Consider the following 22,347-nt stretch of genomic DNA (forward strand, 5'->3'; position numbering starts at 1 on the left):
TGCCCAAGGCATATTTTCGCGATAATATTCGGAATTTATTCTGATGCAACGGTTGATTAATACGAGCGGGGAGCGACCATCGGATGTTATGGCGGCCCACACCATCACCATGACCGGCGATTGAGTTCTGGTGGGCAACTGAAGGTGCACATTTTCAGCTGACCTCTTTGGCAAGTAAACATGATAATTTTGTTTGTTTACGAACTGCCGGACAACGAATGTTTTCTCATCGGAGAAAACCAAATTCGGCAGTTCACCACTTTTGGCCAAGCGAAGTAACTCTGTAGCTCTTTTGAGTCTATTTTCTTTCTGTTGCGGTGTAAGTTGTTACACTTTTTGACATTTCAATGGCTTTACCCCGAGCTCATTTTTCAATATTTGCCAAATGGAATATTGCGATATGTTCAGCTCAGCCATTTTTCGGCCACTGTGACGCGGTTTTCGATCAAGTCGCTTCTTTACTATTCGAACCATTTCTGCAGATGTTGCTGTTTTCTTCCGACCACTTCCTTGACGTCGGGCTACGCTACCAGTATCACGTTAACGAGCGATGGTACGAGACACAAAAGTACGATGGCCAATATTGGCCATTTCGTTTTAAACCCAAATAAATATGATAGAAATACTGCCACGTGCCAGATTTGGACTATATTGGTTACTTCCTTCACTTTATATGAGATATGTGATAATTTTTAGAAAATGTTAAAATACGCGTGAGGTACGAGATATAGTCGGCCGAAGTATTCCATTTTCATAACTTATCTGATACAGATAAAAATAATGGTATGGACAAAATTACCAGAAAATCGAATATTTATATCCAATTTTATGCGAAATCATAATTCCATATTCTGGTTGAGAGAAATTTTGGGATATAGCAAGTGTTAAGGAATCGTTGACTTGTTTCGCAAAAGTATCGAAAATTGTGACCTTTTGTGGTTGAGGTTGCATAAGGGGTTCGCAGATATATATCTTCTTCACAACAGATCTTGAGTTAGCAAAAATGTTTGTCTGTGTGAAATTTGAAGAGAGCTGGATTCCTATTTTGCTTTCTTTGAGCGTTTTTATTCTCAAATCTTGAACCCTATGTGGGGGAGGTACCATATGGTCCGATCTCTACCATATTTATAACAGAACTTGTTGATGGAAATATTGAGATGTATCAAGTCTGGAATGGAATCGAATGATGACTTCGCTTTTTATGAGCTTTATGGATATTCAAAATTTTGAGCCTTTGTGGGGGAGGTACCAGAAACAGAGTACCGATATATTCCATCTTCACAACAGATCTTGTGTTAGCAAAAATGTTTGTACGTGTGAAATATAAAGAGAATCTGATGCTTATTTCGGATTTTATAAACGTTTTTATTGTTCAAAACTTTGACCCTTTGTGGGGGAGGTACCAGGAGGTATGGTCCGATATCTACCATCTTTATAACAAATCCAAAATTTCTACTTTTTGTGGGTGAGGTACCAGAAGGAGTGGACCCACATATTCCGTTTTAATACCAGATCTTGGGTTCATAAAAATATTAGGATGTGCGAAATTTGAAGACAATCAGATTCTTACATCACATTTTATTAGAGTTGTAACTATTCAACATTTTGACCCTTTGTGGGAGAGCCACTTCATGGAGTAGACCGATATTGCCCATTTTGCACCTGACCTAGCACTGATGCAAATATTAGGATTTACAAAGTTGGAGCAAAATCGGATTATCCTTTTCTTGACGGAGTGGACAAATATTATCCATTATCGCACATGACTTAGAACTAATGCAAATATTAGGATTCACAAAGTTTGAGCGAAATCCGATTATCCTTTCTCTGTCTGTGCAGTAAAAATGTTAACATTTTGCGGAGGAGGTACCAGAAGCAGTGGACCGATATTGCCCATCTCCGAGGTCGATCTGAGTTTGATAATAATATTACGATGTACCAAGTTTGGAACAATTCGGAGACTCCCTTCGAGAGTTATTGTGCGTACCAGACAAACAGACGGACATACGGACGGACATCGCCAGATCGCCTCCCACTGTCCTGAAATGGACTTGGTCCAAAGAGACCTATGGTCTAAAACCGTTATTATGGTTATCAAATGATATATGCCTTCCCTAGCCATATGGATATTTCGAATTTGCAAAGGATTCTACATCCTTTGGCATCCCATTGTCCGTATAAGCTCGGGATTTCAAACATAAGAACATAATTCTTTTTTACTTGTTGATGAATTTAAATTTGACAAGGTAAATTACAGAAAATGAAGAGCTGAATTATTGTTATTTGAAATGAGGCTACCTTAAATATAGAGTCATTTCCACAGACAGACGGGCAGTCATCGCCAAATAGACATAACATTTTATGCCGATCAAGAAAAGTTGATCACTTTGTGGGGAAGTTACAGGGAAAATGGCAAATTTATTATACCCTTCATAGTATGATGTTTTGTATAAAAACGGCTCTCAGATATGAATTTATGAATAATTTTAAAAACAAAGTTGGCTTTGGTAGCAGAACGTAAAATAAAATCAGTAACCGGGTGTATTGCAAAGAAATATCGCAGTGGAATAGTTAAGAGAGTATTTTTCTAATACTTAGCCAGAGAATATCTTCAAGTCAATATGGTACGGAGCATCTTCTCTCAGCGCTACAACTATGCCCAGATACGTCTTAATGAGGCTTTGGATGGTAAGATTCACAGTGAACTTTTAAAAAGCTTGTGAATAAATGCAATCACTTACAGATGTTTTTCGTCGAACTGACATTTTTCCAAAAATAACCAAATTACCTCGATTGAAAAGAACATTTTACGTAAGTGTTCCCAAGGCGAGCGTTGAGAAATCTTGCAAACCGAAGTTGAGGCCAAAACGTATTTTGGATCCCTCTGATTGGTGAGTTGAGAAGATTTTACTTCTTCGGAGGTGAAAAAGAAACGGAATTTTATTTTTCTCAATTTTTCATAGGTATGACAGCGATGTTATACCCATGGCCACCAGGTATGAACTGGAAGCCATTTTAAATATGACTCTAATGGAGCGACACACGGACATCCATAAAAATGGCACTTTCAGTCATACCTATTGGCAGGCGTCCGAAAAAGTGGCACAAAGCAGTCAAACAATGACTCGTTCAACCACGCTTGCCGTTAAACGGAATGCCCAGAATTCGGAGAACACAATCAAAGAAGAAGAAACATATATGATGTCTAATCCCACAAAAAATGGGGATGTATTTCTTAAAACAAACTCGAAGCTGTCGTCGAGTTCGTCTTACCAAACTCATCAAGAGGATCCTTCGTTAATTTCTTCAAATAATTTTCAACATAATTTACATTTTACGGATGCTAGTCTAAACAAACCTAAGCGTATCAAACACCTAGACAAAGCCTATGAGTGTGAACACTGTCACAAAAAGTTCGATCGACCCTGGGTATTAAATGGTCATATGCGTTTACATACTGGCGAAAAACCATTTGTTTGCCCCGTTGAGTCGTGCAAAAAAAGTTTTGCCGATAGGTTAGCGAAACAATTTAATGTCACATCACAGTTGTAAAAGCTTTCTATTTATTTGACAGATCTAACCTAAGAGCCCATCAACGCACCAAGGGTCATCATAACTGGAAATATCAATGTCCACAGTGTACCAAAGCGTTTAGTCAGGAAAGCTATTTAAATCGCCATTGCTTACAGGCCTGTCGTAAATTCTTGGCTTCTCATAAGAATGCTTGAACTAGTATACATTTATTTGTTATGAGAATTGTTGTATTTTTTTATTTTAATTTATTCATAAATTAGAATCTATATAATCCAATTGTTTCTCTTTTTTAATAAATATTGGAAAAGAGGTTGAAAAATTGACAATTATTTTGGAAAATAACAGAGAGCAAGAGGAACGTAGGTGGTTGGCTAGGATTCACTTTCAGCATTACTAGTAGTGACAATCTCATACCCCTTTATAACCAATATCCCAAAATCAGTTATTACTATTAAAATTTACAAGGTTTTAATTATTAAAATGATGACCCATTATTGAGATTTCGTATCTAACCTTAGTCAAATATAAATATTACAAAGCGCCGAATTTGGACTATATCGACTTCCTTTATATTAAACTAGCGCTTTTCTACCCCTTTTGATTTTATATGCATTAACAATTTTTTATACGAATATTTGTTGGTTAAAAAAAAAAATAAATAAAACAACCGACCATGCGGTACCCTACAACACTAAATTATGTTAGAATCCCCCTTATGTCAACAACATTTACGCTCTCCGTCGTGCTGTTTGTTGTTGTGGTCCATTTTACAGCTAAATATAATCCAATGGTCATCCAAAATGCTAGAATTCTTCCCAGTCCTTAACTCTCTTCTCTGGTTTGTCGATTCGCTTCAATTGTGTGATCAGGAAATTTTTTCTGTTGTTGGTTCATTTGAACCCTTAAATATTTTGCGATCATCTCCGAAAGCAAGAGGCCCCTCTGTATATCCAAATTTAGACTCATCTATATGATTTGCTTGTCTACGATATATTCGTCAACGAAATCAGCATAAAAAAGCAAGAAGTTCGCCTTTTGTGTATTTCGGATATCGCCTGGCAGTAATGTTGGTATATTTTCACACAAAAGTAGTGATTTGTTCTACCCGCTGTCCTAAACTCTAACTTCATGCGAGATTTCCAAAATCATGAACATTTTTAGTTGTTGGTCCATTTCAACCCCAAAATATATTGCAGACATTTTTGAAAACAATAGGCCTAGCCTCTCTGAGCCTAACCGTATCCTTATGAAAATTTTCGTGAGGATTGGACAAAAATTGCTATCTGTGTTGTAAGGTAAAAAATATTACCAAATATACACTTCAATATTATAAGTCAAATTTAAAAAATCGCATGCGATAAAAAATATGAGAAAAAATGTCACAAAATACTATAAAATTTATATTTAATAACATTATTGGAATCTTTTTTTACACTTTTATGACAGGAGGGCATTCTGAATTGACAAAATTTGTCAAAATCGGTCCAGCCATTCTTGAGATATAAGCATTCTAGCTAACATCCTCTTCCTTTGTATATATACATTGCATGTATTTCGCTATATATATCCGATATATTTACTATCGGCATCTGCAACGGTCAGAATTGACCTGTTCGTCTATATGTGATTTCGCCGGGATTAAAAATATTCGCGGTCTAAGGAAAAATTTGACTTTTATTTAACACAATTGTTATGGTCTTGGAATGCTTCTGCCCAACTCTAAGATCTAACCCCATGCTGACTTTCACATCGATTGGTCTATAATTGCGACCTGTAGAGCAACTGCAAAATCAGGAAATGTTTCAGTTTTTGGTCCATTTCAACCCCTAAATATTATGCGATCTTCTCCAAAAGAAATAGGGTTCTATTCTGACCTTAACCCATGGCTGACCAATTTCGTGAGGATCGGGTCATAATTGCGACCTGTAGAGTGATTACAAATTAACATGGACAGACGGACGGACGGACATATATAGCTAGATCGACTCATCTCGGCGAGATAGGAAGATCCATATATACTTTCCGATGTGGGAAACCAATATTTCGAGGTGTTACATAATTTTTGGTCCAATCGAACTAATAATACCCCCAACACTTAGTGTTGTAGGGTATAAAAAATTCAAAATTTAAAAAAATGTAATTATTGTAATAGTTTAATGCGTAAACACACAAATGGCTCGACCTACCAATGCGTGAACATGCCTAGAACAGCTGACCATGAGAAAAGCAGGAACATGCCAAATTTAGCCCTCATACACGAAGGGTTTGTCCTTCGGATTTATTAATTTCATAGGAAATGCCAAGCGTGCCGTAAATTGCAATCTTTGTTGAATAGAATTTCTGTTGCAATTAGAGAATACGAGGTAGCAAGAACCTTCCCGTAATATTGATATCCTCAATTAAATTGTTTTGTAGTTTTTTACTGTTAGTCTAATACCATTGCAAAGGCGTTGTGGGTCAATGCTTCGTAATAAAATCATTTCCCAATCTAAACCGATTTCAATATACAGAAAAAACTGCAACCAACTTCAGACTGCTGTCATTTCTAATCCACTCGTCCGACATTATTCCAGTAACAGCTCATTATATTGTTTACAAGCGTACAAAGCATTTTGGTGAGAATTTTCCAGAAAAAAGTTATTCGTGATGGAATTCAATCGTGATAGTGTGATTTCTTTATATTTGGCTGAAAAACAACAAGTGGCTATCGTTAGAGCACTCCAGCATTTAAATTTGAATAATTTTTTGTGTCTCGTATCATCGCTCGTTATCGTGATACGTACGATGATAGCGTAGCCCGACGTCAACATCAGCAGAAATGGTTCGAAAAGTAAAGAAGCGACTTGATCGAAACCCGCGTAACAGTGGTCGGAAAATGGCTCGTAAGCTGAACATATCGCAATATTTCATTCGGAATTGAAAAATGAGCTCGGGCTAAAGCCATTGCAATTCCAAAAAGTGCAAGAACTTACACCGCAACAGAAAGAAAATAGACTCAAAAGAGCTAAAGAGTTGCTTCGCTTGGCCGGAAGTGGTCAACTGCAGAATTTGGTTTTCTCCGATGAGAAAACTTTTGCTGTCCAGCAGTTTGTAAACAAACAAAATGATCGTGTTTACTTGCCAAAGAGGTCAGCTGAAAATGTGCACCTTCGGTTGGCCACCAGAACTCAAGCGCCGGTCATGGTGATGGTGTGGGCCGCCATAACATCCGATGGTCGCTCTCCGCTCGTATTAATCGACCGTGGCATCAGAATAAATGCCGAATATAATCGCGAACATATTCTGGAGGGTTTATTAAAGCCTTGGGCACGCAAGCATTCCAACAGGACTCAGCACTATCGCACTTAGCACGTGCCACCCAAGAATGGTTTTATAATGAGGTTCCTCGCTTCATTTCCAGCGCACAATGGCCACCAAAATCTCCGGATACCAATCCGTTGGACTATTGTGTCTGGAGTATTTTGGAAAGCAAGGTTGGCACTAAAAAATACCAAAGTGTCGATCACGTCAAGCAAGCGCTTCGCCGGGAATGGGCCAAAATACCGCAGAGCAACATTCGGACAGCGTGGCAGGTTTCATTGGCCGTTTGAAGGCCATAATTCGCACCAATGGTGACCAATTCGAATAAATCTAAATATATTCTAAAATTTGATGATATTTCCGACATTTTTTGCTTTCATTCAATAAAATTTAAAAAAAATGTAAAAATTATAAAGTTTGACTTTGTTGCAGTTTTTTTTTATCTCTCCCTGTAATTTGACAAAATTTACTTTTACACCAAATTCTGTCACACCTTCCATATTTCATTGAAATTGGAGGTACATACCGTGTTTGGTGCATCAAATATATGAAATTGGCCAAGAATATATGGGAGCTATATCCAAATCTTAAACGATTTCTAATTGATTTGTCAAATTTATTTTTGTACCAAATTTAGTCACTCATTCCGAATTTTATTAGAATCGAACATACGTATCGTGTTGGTGCATCGAATTTGTGAAATCTGCCGAAAATATATATCTGAGCTATATCCAAATCTGAGCCGATTTCAAAAAAAAATTGACAAATATATTTTTATTCCAAATTTGGAGACTGTATGTGTAATCGATCAATAGACATGTGCATATAAAATCTAAATTTATAAAAGATGCCTTTAATTCTGATGCTATATCTTCAGTTCCAAGTCGAATTTCAAAAATTTATATATCCTAAGTTACTTTCAGGCGATGTTGTAGCGGTTTCGAGTCCATAAATTACAAACAAACATAGAAACATTTTCCCCCTTATATATATATAGGTTTGTAAGAGCTAAGCAATATATTGAGCGCACTCCACATTGCCCACAGACAACTATCTGTTTGGGAGCCTTTATTTCATTCTTTTTAATATGGCAGCAGTATCGAAATCTCAACCTATTATTAATAAACATATTTAATTTATGATCTTTACACATACGTTAAGTATGCATACATACGTAACATTATCATGCACATACAGCTCTTAATAAATAACGAACTTCCAAACAACCCCTTCAAATTTAAATAAATTTTCCGTTGCCTTGGTGCTCCGTTCAACTTTTTATTGTTTACGAAGTTAAACTGACTTACCATATAAATATAAAAACATATTCATATAAAAATTGAAAAAAAAAAAACATCGCAACAAACAGATCGAACATGGATAACATACACAAATTTAAAACATCTTCTCAAGAAGGGAATATGAACATTAACATGAACTCGGCAACAGAAAATCAGCCCAAAATGTGGCCAAGTGAACGTATCCCTCAAGGTGGACTCTTTCATACACCGAAAATTCAATATAGCAAAGAAACGTCGGATTTATTGAAATGTAAGTAGAATGATTTTCACATACATATATGTAGAACGTGAGATTTTTTACACATTTTACACATTATTTTTTACGTAAATATTATCCACCTAAAATATGATTTGAATTCATCGAGTAACAGAGCAAATTATCTTAAAGAAAGCTAATTTTAGTACGACCTAGAATTTTCTTCTCTCGCTTAAACAAAATCATTTTCATCTGATTTCCGATTTTGAAATGTCCAGTAAATTTATAATATTACATTTTCTAATGTCCCTTCCATCAAAATCCTATTTTTTTATATTCAAACCCATGATCTACCACTTATCGTTTTCAATAGTGCTGATGAAAGAGTCTAAAATGACAATGCTAATGCGGAAACAAATCGATCATCATTTACGCAATGGGGAACCACTGCCCAAACCGGAACCAAGACGAATAAATATCTTCAAAGATCCAGATACCGAAGCTTTAGAAATTCTACGTAAAGCCCACAATGCTAAACGAAAATCACTAACCGAAATTAAAGCAAGTGGAGCTTATGAAACACCACGGTACCGTCCAAAACCTGACGATAAGATGCCTTCGGAAAAATCGAAAAAATTATTACAAGAAGCAATGTCGGGCTTTCGTATGTCTGAAACTACTTTGAAACCGAAGCGTAAACAGAAAACGAAACCTGAACCACCTGCAACAACGGATGATATAATCAATGAATGTAAGTGTAAAGGTTCCAACAGAATAGGACATATATCATTTATTGCTATACATCATTTTATACTGCCATAGTTTTACTTTATCGAAAATTTTCAAAAACTATACTTACATCATATAAAGCGAAGAAAGTATCCGATATAAGTCAAACATTATGTATCGTAAGATTTCTATCACATCAATGCTTAGATTCGTTGTATGGGGGCAATACCAAAACGGGGACCTCTATATACAATTTTATACTTTAAGCATTGTCATCTAGCAAATCTTCCCTAAATACCAAATTTGAAACAATTTCGTGGGTAAATGTGACTAGGATTATCCAAATACCGAATTTCGGTGGGTATCGTTATATGTGCGCTATAGGAAAAAGTGGACCTAAATATTCAATGTTCTGCCACTGGAGCTATAACGAACTATAAATACCAATTTTTGAACAAATCTGTGGAAAAATGTGACAAAAATCATCAAAATACCCAATATCGGGAGGTACCGTTAAATGGGGACTATACCAAAACGTGGACTTATGCATAAAATAATAAAAATCAATAAAAAATCGTTGGGGGCTTTACGACGATGCGGACCTGCATGGACAATTTTCTGTCATAGGCTGTAGTATCCATTACAAACTTCAAATACCAAATTTGAAACAATTCCGGTGAATAATGTCGCTAAAATCATCAAAATACCGAATATCGGGACATGCCGTATATGAGGGCTATTCGAAGACGTGAACCCGCACAGACAAATTTCAGTCTTAGGCTGTAGCATTCATTACGATCTTCAAATACCCAATTTGAAACATTACCGGTGAATAATGTTGCTAAAATCGTTCAAATACCGAATATCGGGAGGTACCGTTATATGAGGGCTATACGAAGACGTGCACAGACAATTTTCTGTTATAGGCTGTAGTATCCAATATGAACTTCAAATACCAAATTTGAAACATTTCCGGTGAATAATATCGCTAAAATCATCAAAATACCGAATATCGGGATGTACCATCGATCGATTACGAACTTCAAATACCAAATTTGAAACATTTCCGGTGAATAATGTCGCTAAAATCATGAAAATACCGAAAATAGGGAGGTATACCAAAACGTGGACCTACATGGCTCATTTTCAATATTAAAAGTTCTGCAGAAATGTATATTATAATTTTAGTAAAATTTTATCAACATATTTCATTTCGTTCAGAAGTTAGAGTGATTTCCACAGACGGACGAACATCGCTAAATCGATATCGAATTTTATGCTGATCTAGAATATAAATATTTTGTGGGGTCCAAAATGTATATTTCGAGGTATTAAAAACGATATGACAAACTTAATATACCCTCCATACTATGGTAGAGGTTATACAAATATTGAATAATTATAACTCTCACAAAATAGGTTAATACTCTAAACTTAAAGGCATATGCTTTTCGACACACCGACTCATATTTTTTTCTCACCCTATCAGATGAACAATCTTTTGCCCTTGTACGTCATCTAGGAAATAGAATAAACTCCATCAAATTTTCGAAGCACATAACTTATTCATATTAAGACGTTTCCAAAACCGGGGGTTTGACAAAGCATATTATTATTTTAAGAGAAGAAAAATATAAGACGTTGAGTACGTAATATGCGAATGACAACTGTTCGATATTTTGATACCCAACTGATGCGGTTTCCAACGATGTAGTAAAGTTACTATTGCACTGCATCCATTTACATTAACCATGCATCATATTTAGAAGATTGTGTATTGTTGTTGTCCACCAGAACGTCTTTAACATATTTGCACTGAATTGCAGATGTAATAAGGAATGGCATCAAATATTGAAACCTTATTGTTATTTTCATTAAATATATGAAAGATTCAATAAATTAAACAATTAAACAAAAAAAAAAAAAAAAAAAAAAAAAAAAATATTTGCTAGTTATCAAATTTTAAATATACATCCTTGTAAATCAGATCAGGTTATATCTGGTAGTCATAAATTAATATCAGCAATTGTTATTTTTTACTTATTTTTTTTTCAGTATTAGACCAAATAAACGAACGTGCGGAATGGCTTGCCGAAATGGAAGCTTTGGGAGAAGGTAAACGGTATCGCGACGAGATACGTGAACAAATTGCCCAACGTTTGCGCCAAATAAAATCAATCGAAACAAAACGGCATTTAAAAAATAAAGGCATCTGTTACTTGGAGTAATAATTTTCATTATAACTTGCACGAATATTTTTTGTCTCTGTGAACATTTCCAATATGCTTTCAAATAAATACATTTTTAACACAAATTTTATGAATTAGTTCCATTGTGGGCTTAGAGAACATGCTAACACAATTGCTTTCATAGAAAAATAAATGAGTTTTGTTATTGAAATTTATTTCAAGCCAAAATCGATGAACGCAAATTAATATGAATACTTATAATTTAATAAAGTTTTAGTAATTGATATCATAAATTTATTATTTTGTTGTAATAATAAATATGTTTTCTTATTTATAAGAAATTGTGACCAAATTTGGGGAAAATATCATAAAAATTTCATAATCACAAATAAAATCCGTTTATTGGCTTTATTTTGCATTACTTGACACATTTTTGGAAGTGTGTGTGTGTGAGAGTATGCAATAGGGCAGAGATCCATTGGCCAAATTTAACAAGCTGGCATATGACAACGAAATTCTCCTGCTGTTTCGGCCACACGATTGCGAATCAAATAACCACTAAGTACTTCGGCTACTTCATGTGGGCGATCTTCGTGTACAGCGTGGCCACAACGAGCCAAAACCTGCATCTGAAAACGTCCCTGCATTTGGCCTACAGTTAGAGCTTTGTCTAGACCATCAATGCTGGCTAACAAAAGTTGTTTGGGCAAACGTAAATTGAGAAACTTCTCACTTAAGCCCGAAAACCAGCCAACCCAATATTTTTCGGACTTTGATAGATCTATGCGCCAAGTGTATCTGTAATACAAAATATTTTAGTAAGCAGAAGAAATACTTTAAAACTACACTTGCTTTTTGGTGTTCTCTTCGGTGGCAGTTGTTGTGGGTCTTTTGAATTCGGGAGATTTCGGTTCCTCACCCTCATCGGCAACTTCCTCATCTTCAGAGATACTGAAAGGATGTGTAAACTTGGTGTTGGCAGTATCTTCGGCAGATTCATCATCGGCGAGTGGCAATTCATTGGTGGCCAACTTTTTTGTTGTGCAGCTTGAATATGTATAAATTAAAAATGCAATCTTCTCATCTATCATCCATCAAAACAAGATACTTACTTAATTATTTGTCCCGGCATTGAAACCTTAGCACTATCAATGTTACGTATTTGTCCGCTACGTATGCACCATTCAATAGCATTTGGTATACTTTTAAAATATTGTGGTCGCGAACGTAAAAAACTTTGCATACTTGCCAAAGCTTCCATGGCAGTTCCCTCGACAACATCTATGACGGTGATGCCAATCAGATTTGGAATTAACTCCAAATGGGCAAAATGTACAGCAATAGCACCGCCCATAGAATGACCAACGACATAAACAGGTGGCATATTTGTTGGATAAAGTTTCAACAGGAGATCACCTATATCCCTAAAATAATGGTAATGAAATTGATAATAATAATGAAATATAATAATAACAATTATGAAGTGTGTATTCCCCTCTCGACTGCTAGTGTTAAATGAATAGTTTATTAATGAAACCACTCATGAAATCTAGATTAACTGGAGCAAATTGAGTTTAGGGGCTATGCTTGGATCAATTTTTACCACAGGTAGGCGTTTTTAACCTGATTAATAGAAAGTAATGTTTTCGTGGGGGAAATACCCGGTTATTTGATCCGAAAATTGGGATACAACATTCCACAAGTGGTCATATGCTGATATCTCTTATAGTTCCAAAGATATTGTTGTATTGTTGATATTATGAAATTGAGATTTGCTCCACTAATACGTATCTAACCTTTCTTAGGTAGCCGGCCTTCGGTTGAGATTTTGGGGTATGCCCAACACCGGCTACGCATACCATTTTGGAAAGACAATTTAGGCATTAATGTAGCATGTAGATATTAAAACCCCATAATGGGCCAATTTTCAAGTTGGATAGGTAATTCCATAAGCTTTCAAATGATACCCATTTTGTAGATAACAGTTTTGTAGAACCTGATAAAAACCGGATGTTGTATTCGAACTTTCGGGTTAAATAACCGGATATCTCTCCCAAGAAAAAATTGCTTTTCCTAAATCAGGTTAAAAATCCCCATCTGCGGTAAAAATTTCAAAATGATCCCTAAATTCAACTTGCTCCGAAAACACTTAGTTTTCCAAAGAACCCGCAATCGGTACAATTGTCTTACTTAGCCAAAGTATCTGCAGACAAGTCATCATCATCATCGGTAACTGTGTCTCCATGGCCTCGCAGATCTATAGATAGACATTGGCAATGAATCATATTGGTTATTTCGGTCTGCAAATATAAAGTTGAAAATAAAATAATTTAAAAAATCAAATCCTTTAAAAGTAAACTTACGCAAAAATGAGCCCATGTTAATGCCGAATATCCACCGCCATGCAAGAGTAACAACAATGGTCCCGGCTTTTCCGGCTGTTTTGTGCGATATATGCGGAATAAACGCTTCTCATCGACTTGGACATCCTCCTTTTCGGCAAAGAATTCACTCCACAGTGATGGTTTGAAATCTCTCACTCTTGATTTTTTAAAAGAATCGCTAAAAGGATAGGAAAAGGATTGTGGGATGAAAAACTAAAATTCGCCATTTCATTCAAACCTGCGACCAATTCTTGTGCCAGGAATTGTGGGAGGCAAACGACCTTTTAGCACTGTTCGTTGTAAACTTGACATGATTTTGTTATTATACGAAAATACTTTCTATTTTTTTTGTATTTTCTTAAAAGAATCTTTTCATGTAATTTTGTAGAGTTGTGTCGTTCCGGAACGAACTAGTTCAAAGTAACTATTCCATAAAAGGAACCATCGGAACTTGATCCAACACTTTTGAACGTTAGTTCATTTGTTCTTTTGTGATCGTTGTTATATCGATAAATGGCAAAACAGAATTAACGCACTGCACAATAAAACCAACGTAAAATGCTAAAAAGAAAGAGCGCGATGAATGGCAAAACAAAATGAATGTGCTGCGTGTTATTTAATGTCACGTGCAATCGGTAAAATAACAAACACAAGGAGAACACTTTATTGACACAAAAATAATAATATTGATATCAAAAATAAGTGGCACTCTCATATGCAACTTCATCATCTTAGAGATATTGAATGGATGTGTAAACTTGGTGCTGTCTTGGCAGATTCATCATCTGCAAGTGGCAATTCTTTGGTGGCCAGCTTTTTTGTTGAGCAGCTTAAATATGTATACATTTATGAAATAACGCGTGTCGCCTTCAGTCTGCTTATTCCTTTAGTCATTTTGTGCCTTATATGTTATCGATAAAACAAAAGCCACAAGGAGCCCGTTTTATCGATGCTAAACGCCTCCCTGGAGTTTTAACGGTATTATTACTTGGCGCGAATAATGGCTACAAAAAGACCATGACTGAATGTCACAACATCGTTTTTCATCGCACCCGTCATTAATATACCCACAAAGGGAACGGCAGTTTCATGGTGGGTATATTGAATAAATGAAAATTAATTTGGTTGATTTATTTTGAATATTATTGAAAAAATGAGGAAAACACAGCATACATCTTCTTTGAAATATTTAAGAGAAATAAGCTATTTTCTTTCGTGTCACACATAATCGATAAAACAACAATCACAAGAAGTTAGCTGTCGATAAAGCCGTTTCCTTACTTGGCGTTTACAAATAGACAAATTGTCTTCAATCAGACTTGTATTTTACTGTTGTTCTGTTCCAGAACTTCAAGAATGTAAAAGTTTTTAACATGATAACCGATTTTTCCTTTATGATATTGAAACAATTGCAAAACTAGTAGATTCTTGAAAGGCACAATAAAAATGTAAGGAAAAACTATCAGCTGATTACAAGTTTTTCTAAGTATACCCGACTTCTGCCAACTTTAGTTGTGTTCCAGTACTTTTTTAGTAGTAAAACTAGCAGAAGGGAGAACAGTTCGAAATGTCATTCTCATTTAGGTTTGCTGAAAAAATAAAGGAACGGAAAATTAGCAGAAATGCGATAAAATGTCAAAATTCAAAATTCCAAAAGTAAACAGCCTAAATCGGACTGGTGAAACCTTACTGAAAAGAGCGCCAACATTAAAAAAATGAGTATTGAAGACGATAAGTTAAAATTAATAATTTATATTAATAATTAATAATCTGATTCCTCATTCAGCCAGTCCTCTTCACTGCTAGAATCATCCAAAAGTGAATACATCAGTTGCTCCATATTTTCTCTTTTTGTTTTTTGCACGACAAATATTAGTTTTTCCTTTAGTTTTCAAGTAGATCATTTTCTTTATTGAAATGTATCAATACATTTTTCAACCTTGTTAGCCCTGCCAATTAAATGTCAAATTTACAAGTTGCACATTTCTGCTCGGCCAAATTCATGTAGCTAAAACAAGCAGAAATGTGCACCACTCAGCGCCATTTTTTTCTCGAGAGAGCTGCAAGTTTTGCTAGTTTTTGGAGTACGGGAACGCGTTGTAGCAGAATTAGTGCTAATTAGTACTAATTTGCAGGTTCTGGAACACAACATTTGTGTATATATTTTGTATTGCTTTGAAAAGCGAAAACAAAATATTTTCAAAATCAGTGATTGGAAGCAACGTACATTGCAAAGCGCATATTAAAGGTAATAACCAAGGTAATAATAACCATGGCACAATTACAGGAGGTAGAACAAAGTTACCTCAAATACAATTTTTTTCTTTTGGTGCCCTCATTCTGTCAAAACATATACACATTTTGTGTGCATGTGTGTGTATTGTTTTGAATAAAACATACAATAATTTGAAATTATTTCAAATTTGGTTGCAAAATAAATGCAAATTTTCGACATATATGGGAACAAATTGTACAATTTGCGATAAAACTGTATTGTCCTACTATTATAGATTCCACTTGTGGAATAACCCCGAAAATCCATTCTTCTTTCGCGTAGTTTTCCCAATATAAGAACTATTTAAAAAAAAAATAAAAATAAACAAAGCCAAAATCCAGATAGAGATTTTAAATGTAAACATACTTTAAGTCTAAAAATGATTGTGCGCTTCTAAAAGTATGCTATAAAATAAAAATGTGAAATACACTTGACATATGACTGTAACATGTCGTATAGACTGGTATCTGGTAGAACAAAGCTACCTCCTAAATACATTTTTTCCTTTGGTGCCCCTATTCTGTCAAAACATATATGCAGTGTGTATACGTCTATGTATTGTTTTGAACAAAAAAAGAAAATAATTTTAAATCATATAATATTTAGAGAAAACAGAAACGCATATTTTTTTACGTTAACGAGCAACAAAATGTATTATTTTGGAATAAAACAATCTTGTCTTGTCGCCATTTTATTTTTATACCCTCCACTATAGTATGCAGAGTATATTAAGTTTGTAATTCCGTTTATAACACCTCGAAATATACATTTTTGACCCCACAAAGTATGTATATTCTTGATCAGCATAAAATTCTATGTCGATTTAGCGATGTCCGTCCGTCTGTGGAAATCCCTCTAGCTTCCGAACGATGAAATGAAGTAGATTGATAAAATTCAAATGTATTATTCATTATGTATTATGTCTGCAGGACTTTTGATATTGAAAATGGGCCATGTAGGTCCAGGTTTTGGTATAGCTCCCACATAACGGTACCTGGCGATATTCGGTATTTTGTTGATTTTAGCGACATTATTCAACGGAATTCTTTCAAATTTGGTATTTGAAGTTCGTAATGGATACTATAGCCTATGACTGAAAATTGTGTGTGAGAGTTTACGTCTTCGTATAGCCCCATATAGCGATATCTCCCGATATTCGTTACTTTGTTGATTTTAGCGACATTATTCACCGGAATTGTTTCAAATTTGGTATTTTAAGTTTGTAATGAATACTACAGCCTATGGCAGAAAATTGTAGGTGTAGGTCCACGTCTTCGTATAGCCCCCATATAACTGTACCTCCCGATATTTGGTATTTTGATGATTTTAGCGACATTATTCACCTGAATTGTGTGAAATTTGGTATTTAATGTTCGTAATGGATAATGCAGATTTTAGCTTCCTATTTTTATTCGTTTTGAATGTAGCGTGATCACAACAGACGGGCAGACGGACGAACGGACGGGGCCAAATCGTTTTAGAATTTTACGCTGATCAAGAATATATATATACTTTGTTAGGTCTAAAATTATTTCGATGAGTTACAAACGGTACGACGAACTTAATATACCCTCCATGCTATGCGTAGTGGAGGGTATAAAAAAGCAAACGTCTACAATAATTAAATATTTCCGATTTGTCGTACAACAGAATGCAGCTTCCAATTATGCATCGGCGATGGTTAAAAAGCGATACAATTCACAATAGTGCAGTTAGACTCTCATTCTCATTTAAACTTCTTATTGGACGTATTTTACATACCAAGCGTTGCGCTTTTGAAGTTTAAGGTAAATATCTGAAATAAAAATATAAAATTATTCCATATTTAATTGTATTTCAGTCTAAATAGCGGGTTTTACGACAACATGTCGGTGAAAATAAGGCATTAATGAGAAAAGGCAAAAGCTCACTATATAGAATGTAAAAGTTTTTACTACGATACCATATTTCTCTTTATGGTATCGTAAAATTGCAAAACTAGTAGATTCTTGCAGATTTTGGATCAGAGCCTAAGTCTACATTGTAATCAAACCATTTTTTTTTTATTAAAACGCATCATTCAGATGACCAATCCTTTTGAATATGCTGTATAGAAATGATGTATTTACTAAAACTTTTAATTTAGGTGCCAATAACCATATTTACAAGAGCACTTAGCGCATTTTACGAAGGTGTCTCACTCATTTGAGGTATATTTAGAGGTACACACAATTGGCCTGTTCCAGAATCTGCAAGAATCTACTAGTTTTGCAATTTTACGATATCATAAAGGGAAAAGTTGGTATCGTAGTAGAAACTTTACATTCTTGCAGTTCTGGAACAAACCAAATGTAAATAAGGGATTTTATTAAACAGATTTATAAATATATTTTAGGGCGTTAAAAAAATGTTAAAAATGGGGGTTATGTTAAAACCCACAATCAGAAACCAGGCTACGGAACTTTAAAACAACCACTTTATGGTTTTAATCTATTTAAATGTACCCATTTTATCTTCAAAGCGTTAAACGCTTGAAATGCAACTATAGTAACTGCATTTCATTTTGTCAAAGGAATAAATAAGCTCTCTTCTCTTTGTCACTTTACTTGTATTTTTGACGCGTGAGGATATGAACGTGCCGCCGCGGCGTGTCGGAAATGCTAAACAATTCAATGCAATAAATATTTTTAAATGATTCCTAAATATAAATAATAAAATGTGAAGTTATTTGTAGAAAAATAAAATCATAACAAAATTAATAAAACAAAATGTCAACAAATGAATAAATCTTCCAGTAAAGTGTAAAAGTAAAGAGACATAGAGAGAAATACAAATAACAAAATCAACTAAAAGTGCTAACAAATGCATTTCTTTAATTCCACTCGTGAACCGCTAATCGAAAAATAACAAATAATATCAAAGAAATAATTAACAAAAGCTTGTGGTTTACTGCAATATTCGATGAAGCTATAGTTCTCAATAATATATGAAAATATATTGAATAATGTGTATGGTTGTTTGTGTGTTTCCTTATTAGAGTGAGGCTTGGTGTGTTTATGTCAGCAAAAATAATGCAATTACTCACAACATAAGAAGAGAGAGATAAAGAAGAAGAATCACAAAAAAGAGTTGTGCATGGTCTGTGAAAAAGAATAGTTAAGTTCGTATGAAAAAAATATGATATTAAAAAATATAAGAATTATTAATTCGCTTCAAAGTGCAAGACGTGTAAGAATATCCAGAGAAACGAATGGCAAAAGTTGTCAAATGTTTTGTGTTATTTTATTATGAAGTTTTGGCTAAACGAAGTGGATATAAAAGAAAAGAAGCAACATAAAATAAAAGAAATGGCCAATGGAGTGTTTGCAATTTAGACATTGGCATATTGAAATGTGTTAAGTACTTTTTTTATGAGTGCTTTGTTGTAAAATTCTTGCCGTCAGCAAAAGTTGTGTAAAATTAAGATGTACGCATGCGCGCTTTATCAACGACCGCCTCAAAGCTAATTTTCTCTGTAGTTTTTATAGTGAATGAAAAAAGCAGAATATTTGATGGTGATCGATTGGCTGACAAGAAAAATTGAAAAAGGAAATTGGCAAAAAAGCAGTATAAAAAAGGTATCACGGAAAAGCGGAATATCAACAACCTTCGACGTAACCGAACATCCGGTCAGAGAATATATTTTGTGTTCTTGTTTTAGTTATAATAGCCCGCTACAATATTTTTACACAAAAAGGTAAACATTCCCACAATTTAACTGACGTTCTCTGTATGTATCTAAAATATTTGTGATGTGAGAAAATATCAATGGACACAATAAAAATAACCAAACAAATTAAAAACTTACTCTGTGGAAGAGCCGTTAATGTGTTTCGCGTCATCTTTAAATTACGAAAATCAAGCAATTCTGAATAGAAAATTACCTTTAAAATTCTGTTTATAAATTAAATACTTAAAGTTTTTTTACGCATTATAGTTATTTGGCCCTAATCCGAGTTGCTTAATCGCAATCCTTCTTTACATAATCTTTCTTGAAATCAATAAGGGTTGCCAAATTGAAATTGGATGACACCATTTAGTTAAAAGGGCGTTTTTCTAAGAGCTTGCTGATTTGAAGTAAAAGCATAGACAAATAAAGGTATAGACTAAAAAGTTTTAAAATTTACCCCTTCCGGCAGATGTAACTATGGTTGATCTTGGGCCAGTTAAGTCACTCAGGGCTAGTGAAGTCACTCGACTTCGAAAACAATTCATTTATTTTTCTGCTATTTAAGTTCTATATTTTTATATTTCACGACATATTTGGATAATGTAAAAGTAAACAAAGTCGCTGTTTCGTTTTTAATTGATAAATAATAATGAATCATAAAAATATTCAATATTTTGTATTTTGAGAGAATTGAGTGAGTCTACTGAACCTCTCTTACAGCATGAACGACATCTATTGAAGCACTTTTTTCAAAGATAACAGATGAGACAACTTTTTAGTCTATACCTTTATTTGTCTATGGTAAAAGTAAATAGTTTCATTCGGTTTTGCCGACAGATTTAGGATTATTCAAATTGTTGACCCTCTATGGGAAAGGTTTCGAAGTAGTTGGCCAATATTGACAATTCGTATCTGACCTAAGACTGATACAAACATTACAACGTGCTAGATTTGGACTATATCGACTACTTCCTGTACTTGATATGTGCAAATTGTGTGTGTGTGTATAATATGTGCAAATTTTAAGAAAATGTAGAAATTTGCGTGATGTAAGAGATATAGCGGACCGAAGTATTCCATTTTCACACTTCATGTAATACAGATAAATATATTGGTATGTGCAAAATTTGAAGGAAACCGAACATTTATGTCCAATTTTATGCGAAATAAAAAAATTCGAAAAATTACATTTTCATATCAGATTTCTGGTTTACATATAAATGGGTAAACCCACCGGACTTGGTTTAAAATTGTCATATCCATTACTGATACTTCAAATAAATCCTCTTGAAGTAGGTTAACCCTACAAAAAGTTCTAACGAAAATATGGATATTTAGATAAAGCAAGTTGTAAGGAATCGCCGTCTTGTTTGGCAAGTTGTGACAGATATAAGAACAGGGTGAGGTGAAAAAACTGCAACCAACTGCAGACTGGTGTCATTTCTAAGCCACTTGTTCGACAGCTGTTAAAATTATTCCAGTGACAGCTCATTATGTTGTGAATAAATCTTTTGTGTGTCGTACCATCGCTCGTTACCGTGATACTGGAAAACCTTGATCGAAACCCGCCTCGCAGTGGCCGAAAAATGGCTCGTGAGGAGAACATATCGCAATATTCCAGTCGGCAAATATTGAAAATCAGCTCGGGAAACATACACCACAACAGAAAGAAAATAGACTCAAAACAGCTAAAGAGTTGCTTCGCTTGGGCGAATGTGGTGAACTGCCTAATTTGGTTTTCTCCGATGAGAAAACATTCGTTGTCCAGCAGTTTGTAAAGAAACAAAATGATAAACATAACCTTTTTTTACAATCTGCCAAAGAGTTCAGCTGAAAATGTGCACCTTCGGTTGGCCACCAGAACTCAAGCACCGGCCATGGTGATGGTGTGGGCCCCCATAACAGTGGTCGCTCTCCGCTCGTATTAATCGACTGTGGCATCAGAATAAAGGCCGAATATTAATTCGAAAATAGGAGGAGGATGTACTAAAGCCTTGGGCACGCAAACATTTTGGCCGCAGACCTTGGACATTCCAACAGGACTCAGTACGCGCCACCCAAAAATGGTTACATAATGAGGTTCCTCACTTCGTTTCCAGTGCAAAATGGCCACCGAAATCTCCGGATACCAATCCGTTGGACTATTGTGTCTGGAGTATTTTGGAACGCAAGGTTGGCACTAAAAAATACCAAAGTGTCGATCACCTCAAGCAAGCGCTTCACCGTTTGTTGTACCGAATACAACAAACGGGCAGCCTGTGATGGTTTCATTGGCCATAATTCGTGCGAATGGTGACCAATTCGAACAGAACTTATTCTAAAATTTGATGCTATTTCTGACATTTTTTGCTTTCATTCAAAAAAATTTAATATAAATGTAAAAATTATGGCGTTTGACTTTGTTGTAGTTTTATTATCTCACCCTGTATTGAAAATTGTGACCCTTTGTGGGTGAAGTACCAGAAGAGGTTGGCAGATATACATCATCGTCTTCTTGCGTTAGCAAAAATGTTTGGATGTGCGAAATTTGAATAGAGTTGGATGAGCGTTTGGTTTTTCAAAAATCTTGTACCCTATGTGGGGGAGGTACCAGAAGAAATGATCCGATTTCTGCCATCTTTATAACAGATCTTGTTTTGATGGAAATGTTATGCTGACGGATGGTAAGAAATTTCGCCTCTTCATTTAAATGGTCCACTGGAATCATGAGGAGTCACCCAGTGAGTGTTCGCAGGACAGCATTCTGACAGT

General features: G+C 35.0%; 3 protein-coding genes across 3 annotated transcripts; 2 read left to right on the plus strand and 1 right to left on the minus strand.

Moving 5' to 3' along the window:
- Positions 1–1,858: 1,858 nt before the first annotated feature.
- LOC101894670 (zinc finger protein 595-like) lies at positions 1,859–3,762 on the plus strand. The gene is made up of 4 exons (XM_005189141.3): positions 1,859–2,688; positions 2,744–2,891; positions 2,964–3,515; positions 3,575–3,762. Exons 1-4 carry the CDS (start codon positions 2,622–2,624, stop codon positions 3,726–3,728), a joined length of 921 nt encoding a protein of 306 aa, XP_005189198.1. The 5' UTR covers positions 1,859–2,621; the 3' UTR covers positions 3,729–3,762.
- A 4,341-nt stretch (positions 3,763–8,103) lies between these two features.
- Positions 8,104–11,374, plus strand: LOC101894509 (UPF0193 protein EVG1 homolog). Its single transcript, XM_005189140.4, has 3 exons — positions 8,104–8,385; positions 8,705–9,082; positions 11,116–11,374. The coding sequence occupies exons 1-3, from the start codon at positions 8,211–8,213 to the stop codon at positions 11,286–11,288; spliced, it is 726 nt and encodes a 241-aa protein (XP_005189197.3). The 5' UTR covers positions 8,104–8,210; the 3' UTR covers positions 11,289–11,374.
- A 68-nt stretch (positions 11,375–11,442) lies between these two features.
- On the minus strand, positions 11,443–14,064 carry LOC101894178 (protein phosphatase methylesterase 1). Its single transcript, XM_005189138.4, has 6 exons — positions 13,872–14,064; positions 13,613–13,811; positions 13,440–13,549; positions 12,362–12,673; positions 12,102–12,296; positions 11,443–12,047 (listed from the first exon to the last, which is right to left on the minus strand). Exons 1-6 carry the CDS (start codon positions 13,943–13,945, stop codon positions 11,738–11,740), a joined length of 1,200 nt encoding a protein of 399 aa, XP_005189195.1. The 5' UTR covers positions 13,946–14,064; the 3' UTR covers positions 11,443–11,737.
- Positions 14,065–22,347: the final 8,283 nt, after the last annotated feature.

Source organism: Musca domestica, unplaced genomic scaffold (assembly GCF_030504385.1).
Source record: "Musca domestica strain aabys unplaced genomic scaffold, Musca_domestica.polishedcontigs.V.1.1 9, whole genome shotgun sequence".
Classification (NCBI taxonomy): domain Eukaryota; kingdom Metazoa; phylum Arthropoda; class Insecta; order Diptera; family Muscidae; genus Musca; species Musca domestica.